The 8,467-nt window shown below is 39.9% G+C and overlaps 1 protein-coding gene across 1 annotated transcript; it reads left to right on the forward strand.

Annotated features, from left to right (window-relative positions):
* Positions 1–2,382: 2,382 nt before the first annotated feature.
* Positions 2,383–7,660, forward strand: spaca6 (sperm acrosome associated 6; the record flags this gene model as incomplete). Its single annotated transcript, XM_083918508.1, has 9 exons — positions 2,383–2,420; positions 2,662–2,840; positions 2,977–3,063; positions 3,262–3,333; positions 3,596–3,619; positions 3,701–3,778; positions 4,376–4,479; positions 6,521–6,677; positions 7,473–7,660. The coding sequence occupies 9 exons, from the start codon at positions 2,383–2,385 to the stop codon at positions 7,658–7,660; spliced, it is 927 nt and encodes a 308-aa protein (XP_083774634.1).
* Between the last annotated feature and the right edge of the window lie 807 nt (positions 7,661–8,467).

An 8,467-nucleotide genomic window follows, 5' to 3' on the forward strand; every position in this document is an offset into this window, starting at 1 on the left:
GACTGTAACGTCATTCAAATTGTATTTTATAGGGAATATTGGATGATTAGACCTCAGAAATGATCAAGAACTAAAGAAATATCCCTTTGTATGACACGTAAGTTGTCATACTGATAAATGTCCCTTTCTTGTTCATGTAAGTTTTTGTTCCAGTTTTGTTGTTGATTTTTAAAGCCCTCTCAGCTCACTGAGCTCAGCAGATCTATTAGACACTGTAATTTGTCAGTGCTAGCTCAATAAATCATGTTCTGAACGGCCATGACATTTAACAACAGTTTTGAATTAATTGTTTCTCCTAGATGAATTGTGTCTCCTGCATGTGTGCTCAACTGCTGCATTGCTGACATTATTGAGCCTTGCTGTGAAAAATGTTACTTTGCCTCTCATCGCCGCACTGCAAGGCAAAAGATTAGTGTGGATATAACGGGGACAATTATGTCATGATGATGTTTTTAATTGATCTGATCAGTTTTTCTTGTGATCTGCAGCAAACCAGGAGACCGGTCTGTGCCGCAGGATCCAAATGTCAGATGAGGTCATGTCTTTGTCTCGGTGCAGCGGCTCTGCGGTTCTTTCTTTAAATACGCTTCATTTCCGCGTTGCTTTTTTGTACTTTGTACCACATTTAAACCCTCCCTGAGTATTTTAATATCTGGGTATGCCCCTCTGTCCCTGAGACCCTTAACCTGTGAGGTCAAAGCAGGTCACAGGTGAGGTCCTCGGGAACAGGGCTGCATTCAGTTTCAACGACCTACAGAAAGAGGGCATTTTGGAAAATGATTACATGATGAAAATGTTTCTCTCCAGAAAGTCATCTGTTTGGTATTCTCTCAAAACAAAAGAAAACTCTCAGATGATACGATGTTGCGTTTTCTTCTGGCTCCAATGTATGGAAGTCTCCAGCTGTGTGTTCCTTCAGTACGTAGAGTGTTTCAATATATGATTACCTGCCATATCATGATCAAGAAGAAGACCCCTTCTCCTGGAGCGAAGACACTCTCAGGGGGCCAACCCTATTGGCTGGCTTTGTGTTATTGCCCTTGATGGGGGGCCAATAGGAAGACAGCCGAGGGTTGTGACCCCGACATCTATGTCACCTACAAAAATCGCAAATGAGGAGTTATTGGTACATCATGTGCTTTTTTTAGTGCTTTGTGTAAAAAAGTTCTGTAAAAGTTGTACATCTTAGTTGTACCTCAGTTTATTAATAAAATGTGACAAATATGGGTTGTTGTAATGTGTGAATTTATTCAAAAAATATGTCTTTTTTGTCTTTTGACACCAAAAAAAACAACTCCACAGGTGTTAAATTTGCAATCTCACAGTTTCCCCTTGAATTTCCCCACTCACGCACACTATCTTTATTAGACTTTCACATGAAGCGCCAGCTCTTAAAACAAGTAAAGTGTAATTGAAAACATTGTGAAGATTATTCCACTTTCTTTTTTCTGACTGAAAAAGAGTGTGTCATCTTCCATATCAATAAAAAAAACTATTTTTTCTTACAACTAGTATAAAAAGAAGTGAATGAGCAGATTTTATGCTTTCATAAACGCTCATGAAAAGATTTTTATCAAGGTGCCTTGCCGCAACATATGTTCTATACAAACGGACACAATTAAATCAACGCACACATTTGTGATTTTTCACGTCTGTCCGACTGTCTGACTAGCGATCTGACTTTGGCAGTCCTGGAGCAGACTCTTGCCTAATATTGATTGGCTTGTCTGTGTGGAGACAGATGAATGCATTAGTACCCAGCTCACCCTGCCACTGGAAATATATTAAGTTCATGTATTAGGCACCCTGTCTGGTTGCCATGGAAATGCACCGGGAGTGAGGGACCAGGGGGGAGAGGGGGGTGGGTAGGATGAGGAGGACGGGAGTGGGGGATACAGGATGTGATGAGGCAGTCGACTTGATTTGTAGTCCTGTTCTCTCTTCCTCCTCCTCTGCCTCGGTCTGTCACTTCTGTGTCACCTCTTCTCTTTGTTTCTCATGCTTTCTTTTTTCTTATTTCATCACTACTTTTTCAAAAATGTTCTTAAACTCCACCAGCAACAGTGAACACTTTGTCTTTCTCGTCACTCAGTGTACTAATGATGGTTCTTTTGTTCCCTTTTTTTTACTGTTTGGCTTTCACTCTCTGTCTCGCAATCCCAGCACCTCCGGTTAGACTTTCACTCTGTGTATATTAGTCTTGGGTTTTCTGGCCAAAACTCTCTCTATTTCATCCCTCTACGTACATAAGCATTTAACTCCCTCTTCATCTAACCCCCCTCCCCCTGCCGCCGCCTCCCTCCTTGGCTCGCTCCATCTCTGTGCTCTGCAGTAAAACTGGTGCATTGAGGCAGCAGGAAATGGGGGACTAGAGACAATAGAATGGAGGGAAGTCTGCAAGGCTCTCCTCTCAAACCCAAGTATGTTGAAGAAACATGAGCCGGACTCAAAATGTGACTTAATTTAATGTGAGGTATGCACAAAATTCACATTCAAAGCTTAGATTGTTCAAGCTTCTGGAAAATAAAAAAGCCTCAGAATTTCCAAATGTGTAGTCACTGAGAGCCCAGGATTTGAATAATAACAGTTCACACAGAAACCTTTGTTTTGAATTCGATGCTGCAAAATGTGCGCATCTGCTTTGCATCTCGTGTGTCTTAGCTTGCTGTTCAGGACATCCCTCTGCTGCTATCAGTGCTTTGTTGATGTGCAAGACACTGGCCGCCTGTGTGAGGGTCACATTTGGACTGAACACAATATTAAAAATGTTGGCTCCTGCTTCAGAAAGCTGGACCGCATATTCAACAGAAATGACAGAGTAATTGAGGCTGGCAGAGTGGGTGAGGAAAATCATCTTTTTAAATATTTTTTGTAATGTTTTATCATTTTTTTTTCCTTCAAGGCAAACAACAAAAACAGTGACGTATACAGAAGTAAAGTTGGTTTATACTCGTGTGAAATGTGTCTCTCTTAAAGGTAAAGGTTATGACAAACAACTGAAAGAACTTCTGGATGCAGAGATCCTGCCCATGGTGGAAGAGTTCGACAAAAAGCTTAATAACGGTATGAACACCTGCTCTGATAGACACACAAAAGATGGAGTAAATGAGGCTTTAAAATTATTAAGCAAGGTCAGAAACGAAGGGGAGTTAGAAATGAGAGATTTCAAAATGATGCCCTAAAGCATGCAATTTACCAGGATGAGTTGAGCCAAATATTTCTGTCTTCCTCCTCCTCCTCCTCCTCCTCTCCATCCATCAGACACAGTGTATGAGGAGAGGTTGCAGACAGCCGCGGACAATTTCATCGCAGCTGCCTCCAAACTGCCTAGAGGTGAGACATGGTCTCTTCCCCCTTTTCCTTCATCTTTTCATCTATAGTAAGGGCTATATTAGGTCATTAGAGCTCCCTCTGATCTCTGTACTCTCTCTGTAATAAGCTAGTTACATTATCACAGCCTTTCCAATACTGTGGGGGATAAAGGAAGCAGCCAGGTTGAACTGACTCATACTTCTGGATGTTGGCACAGAATCAACTCATCTAATCACAATAAAATTTGGAAATCAAAGTTAACTATCTTATTTTGTTTTCACAGTCTCTGGATGCTTCCCTCCATGTGGTTAGTGTCTGTTGTTGTCACTTTAATATCCTAATTTCTTCAGAATATTGTGTGTCAGTATTCATTTCATGCACCTGTCAGGTTTTCAGAGTGCAGATGAAATATACAACTGTGTTACCTGCCGTTATGACTCCTGTGAATTCCCTCTCGACTGTCCAGGTGAGTATTAATAATCCAACATACTGGATTAGAGTGACTGTTGCACCACACTTTTCAAATATGAAAAAAAGATGCACTAATCCAAACTAGACACATCCTTACATAACCATATACTCACCTTCTTAAGGTTCCACTCTTGATCCTTGAAATGCTCTGTTTTTGATCCTTGAAATGCTCTTAGCAGAAAGTCGAGATTTGAAAAAGAGGATGAGGCAAGGTTTTACTTCCGCACATTATATACTGTATATTTTGCACAGAGCCCCCAAGGTACTCTTTAAGGCCTTGGCTTCTTTATGCAAGGTGACAGTTGACTCCTACACACAATGGTTTTCGTATCACCGCTCTACAGCACATCCACTGTTTAGCATATCATCACTTTTACTCCACTCCTCAGAGACTGGGCTTAAGTATTATCATTAAGGAAGGCTCCGACTGCAAGAGCTGCCCCCCTGTGAATGTTATCTGTGTGTGTGTGTGTGTGTGTGTGTGTGTGTGTGTGTGTGTGTGTGTGTGTGTGTGTGTGTGTGTGTGTGTGTGTGTGTGTGTGTGTGTGTGTGTCTTACTGCGTGCACGTGGGTGGCCATATGTTTGTGTCAGTTAAAGAAATGGAAGCAATGGAAAACAGCAGGAGCCGAATGTGGTGTGAAGTGCCATTTCTCCTACCAGATGATATCGAGGTGATCTGGAGGTTTGCAGGAGAGGTAAACTTGCCATATGGTGAAACATTCTGTGTCACTGCAAAACCTTTAAAGGGGATGTACCTGAAATTCAGAAACAATGGGATTTCCTCCACACGGCTCTCTGAGATCGTTCTCGAATACCTGAAACTGCAGCGAAACTCCAACACACACACACACAGAGGGAGAGTGGCTTCATTCTCTGCTCATGATGACATTACTCCACTATATCTTTACATACCAATTATCTGTTTGCTACTGTATTGATGTTCTTTATGTTGAGTACAGCTCCTTTAAAGAAACAGTTTGACATTTTGAGAAAAAAAAAATTTGTCTTTTTTAAGAGTTAGAAAAGAAAATTGATAGCACTCTCATGTTCGTCTGTTAAATATGAAGCTGGGCCCAGGACGCAGTTAGCTTAGCTTAGCATAGATTCTGTAGGACACAGCTAGCCTGGATCTGTCTCGTCAGCCTTGCAGCCATTTTTTTTCCTGGTAGGTATTTAGACGAAAACTCCTGCTCCTTTCCCCAAAGACCACCATTGTGAAAGGGACACCTGTAAATCTGTTTACTTGTACATCCCAAACTGCAAACAAGGTTGATTATGACTCTCTCTATTATGAATTTTTAATCAATGGAGGTTTTTAATTTGTAAAACATTTCCCAAGCAAAGAAAAACGATTTAAAAACATGTGGCATCATCACAATGTAAAGTCTATGAGCCAAGCGGGAGAAACACTTTTATTACTTTTATTGGTGTATGCTCAAGGCACTTTCCTGGGCTCTGGTATACAGTTCCTATAATACATCCGTAGGTTTATGTATGGGACTATTACTTGGCCAGGTGCAATGACTTTCCTTGCCTAGGTTCAGGAACCACCTTTAAAACCGCTCATATCACAACTGGAGACTTGACTGATTAGTCATGAAATACTGGTTTCACAATTAAAAAAAGCAACGGATTCATTGATCATGGCCACAAATCTGTGTCAACTTCAAATGACGTTAGATTCAGATGGACACATTTGGTCCCTAAAGCCCAATTCAGACCAACGAGACAAAACTGTTTTAGAAGGTTGCAGGGAAAAGTTGGAGCAGTGTGAGCTGACCCGTCTCATCTCAACTCAAGTCGCCAGGAGCTGGTTTTAGAATGTAAGGAACATCACCCGTTACAATAGACAGTTAGCTCGTAGCAAAGTCTGCGAGTCAAGACCGTTACAAATGACAGTTACAGTTATTTGTAATAGTAGAGTTTGGGTTTTGGACAAGGCTAGAGAGACAGAGAGAGTGGGCCGAGCGAGCTATAGAGTAAATGAGGAGAGGGATCGCCATTACTGAAAACAAAGCAGTGAATGAGATAAATAAAACATTGTTTTTCATCGTTTCATCACTGTTACATATGCAGCTGTAGCAAGTACCTCACTATCATTGTCCTCATTCATATTTTAAGATGCTACAAATTATATCCAGCTGCAAAAGTCAAAAGTTAGAACAAAAGTACAGTGTCGTTGCAATGGAGATGATACACCGCCTTGTTGCATTGGTGTGAACTGGCAGGTTTCAGAACGTTGCAGATCTGCACATTGCAAGTAGTTGCAAGTTTCAAAACGTCACATCGCAAATCTTTTGTCTGAATTGGCCTAATGAAGGATAAATCGAATCCCCCTCCTCCAAAGAAACAGAGTGAAATGAGTTGACAATTCTCTCTCATATTTGCACATAAGTAACTGCCATTCTTGCACTTGGATTTTTGTGCAGTTTAAACAAATCAAATATAACATGTTAGTGAGCTGTAGAGATGCTCTGAGATGAATTAACTTCTGACAAAGTCACACTAGCTGTTTCCCATTTCCACTTTGTGCTAACTTAAGCCAACTTGCTTCTTGAAGTAGCTTTATATTTAACGTTCATACCGACATGAACTTGGTATCAATCTTCTTGTACAGTGTTTGGCAAGAAAGTGAATAACTGTATTGCATTCATTTAACATTACCTCTTTGAATCTGTGCAGACTAGAATAAAAAAGTTCTGCCGACAGTATTTGTAAGAATGTTTTCCCGGACAGGTGAAAACCCAGCAGGTGAATCAGTTTAAAGAAGTGACTGCGGGGGTGGACAGGCTCTATTCCATCCCTTCAACCAGCCTACAGCATCAGGGCACATACCTGTGTGAGATCTACTCAGGCCGACGCTCCATTGTCAGGTTATACTACTATCTCGCAGGTAACAAGATGCACCACTTATAGGAGAAAGAATTGAGAATTACGATTGATACGGATCAATGGGAGGTCATTTGTACCGAAACAGTAGTAGTAACTGAAAGGAATCTACTAAATAGGGCTTGTCTTCTTCAGTTGGTTTTGAAGGAATGTGTTGATTATACGATATTGGGTTTGTGAAATATAATGTTTTTTAATGAGTTCAGATTTCATTCTATTTTACTTACGTTATTAGATGTAATCGCTGCTCAAACCTGAGGAAAGTATTGACAGTTTAGTCTAACTGGTTGCACTCCATGAACTGAAATCATGGCGTTTGTCAATGACATGAATCTGTGCAGGTGTAAATAAACAAGTATAAGTAAGTGTGTATTTATGTATATACATGAATAGATATGCATATTCATACAACTTTGCATTTGAGCATAGGTATGTATGTACTGTATGTATGTTTCATGTATTTCCTAATTAAGTATTTATGTAATTTCCTACTAGGCATCACTGCATTAAGGACAGTCTTTCTTTTTAATGTTCTTTTCTATTCTGCTTATTTTCTCTTTATGATTAAAGTTTGCATTATTATACAGACAAGTGGAACTTATAAACCTAAACAAATTAAATTTAAGACAAAGTAAGGAAAACGATATCTCATATATATTTGTGCTAAAATGTTATAGGACACTTTTGTCTTATTCTTTTTTTTTTACTCTCCCTATTCCTTCACCATTATCTTACTTTTTGTCCTCCGTGTGAGTTGACATTCTCTCCCGTATTCTTTCTTTCCTTCTCTCTTTCTAAGTGACCCCCCAGCTTGTGGCAGGCCACACAGAGCTGCAGGAGATATTCGACCTGTCTCTGCTCCCAGGAGGGCGGTTACTCCCTGCGCCTGGTGGTCCCTCCCAATCCCTTATCCTCCTCCTCTCGCCACTGCTTCTCACCACCTGTTTAACTGCTTTGCTTCTGCTGCTGTTCCTCTCCTTGGGGTAAAACAATTGTATTATTTGAACTGTGACAAAAAAAACAGCAAAGAAGATTGTAAATGCACATCTTTCCTCTAAAGTCACCTAGCTAAGGCATTAGTTGGTATCATATATCCTATTTTTTTCTTTATCTGTTGCAGTGCTCTATATTGGTCGTCAAATCAAGAGCAAATGAGTCATGCTGATGAAGAGTTAAGATGCTGAGAGGTGGGAAGATACATTCAGTTCAATAAAGGCATTTAATCACTCCTCTGGTCTCCTACAGAGCGTTACGTCATAGTTTTCAGAAAGCCTGTGTGTGACTCTATCCGCCACTAGAGGGCAGGATGCACAACTCTGTCAGTGGTACCCAGTCTACAATGTGCTACCACATTTATTCTCACTCTGTCTCATGGGGATTGAGAGTAAGTAATAAGTAATACATGGTTTGAGATGAAGGTTTGTACAATATACCTTCATTCATAATGTTTTGATTCAACTGACTGCAAGGCAGAAAAGGCACAAATAAATGTTTTTGAAAATGATTTTGTTCATTGGAATTAATACTTGTTAATATGCTGTAAGTATATGTTAAATAAATTATTCATTAATATTCAATAAATTAAAAAATAATGTTTACACTTAGTGTATATTGTTGACACTTTAGGGAGTGAAAATAACACTACCCAAATAGCTTTAAAAAATTCACTCTAGAGAAGTGTTAGTCGTTTAATCCATTAGTGTTACTTTAACTCTGTTTTGCGAGTTAAAGACAGAACTCTGATAGAGTGTTAAATGTTTAACTCTTTTGAAAGTGTTAATTTAACTCTGGAGA

The sequence above is a fragment of the Echiichthys vipera genome (assembly GCF_963691815.1).
Source record: "Echiichthys vipera genome assembly, chromosome: 8".
Classification (NCBI taxonomy): domain Eukaryota; kingdom Metazoa; phylum Chordata; class Actinopteri; order Perciformes; family Trachinidae; genus Echiichthys; species Echiichthys vipera.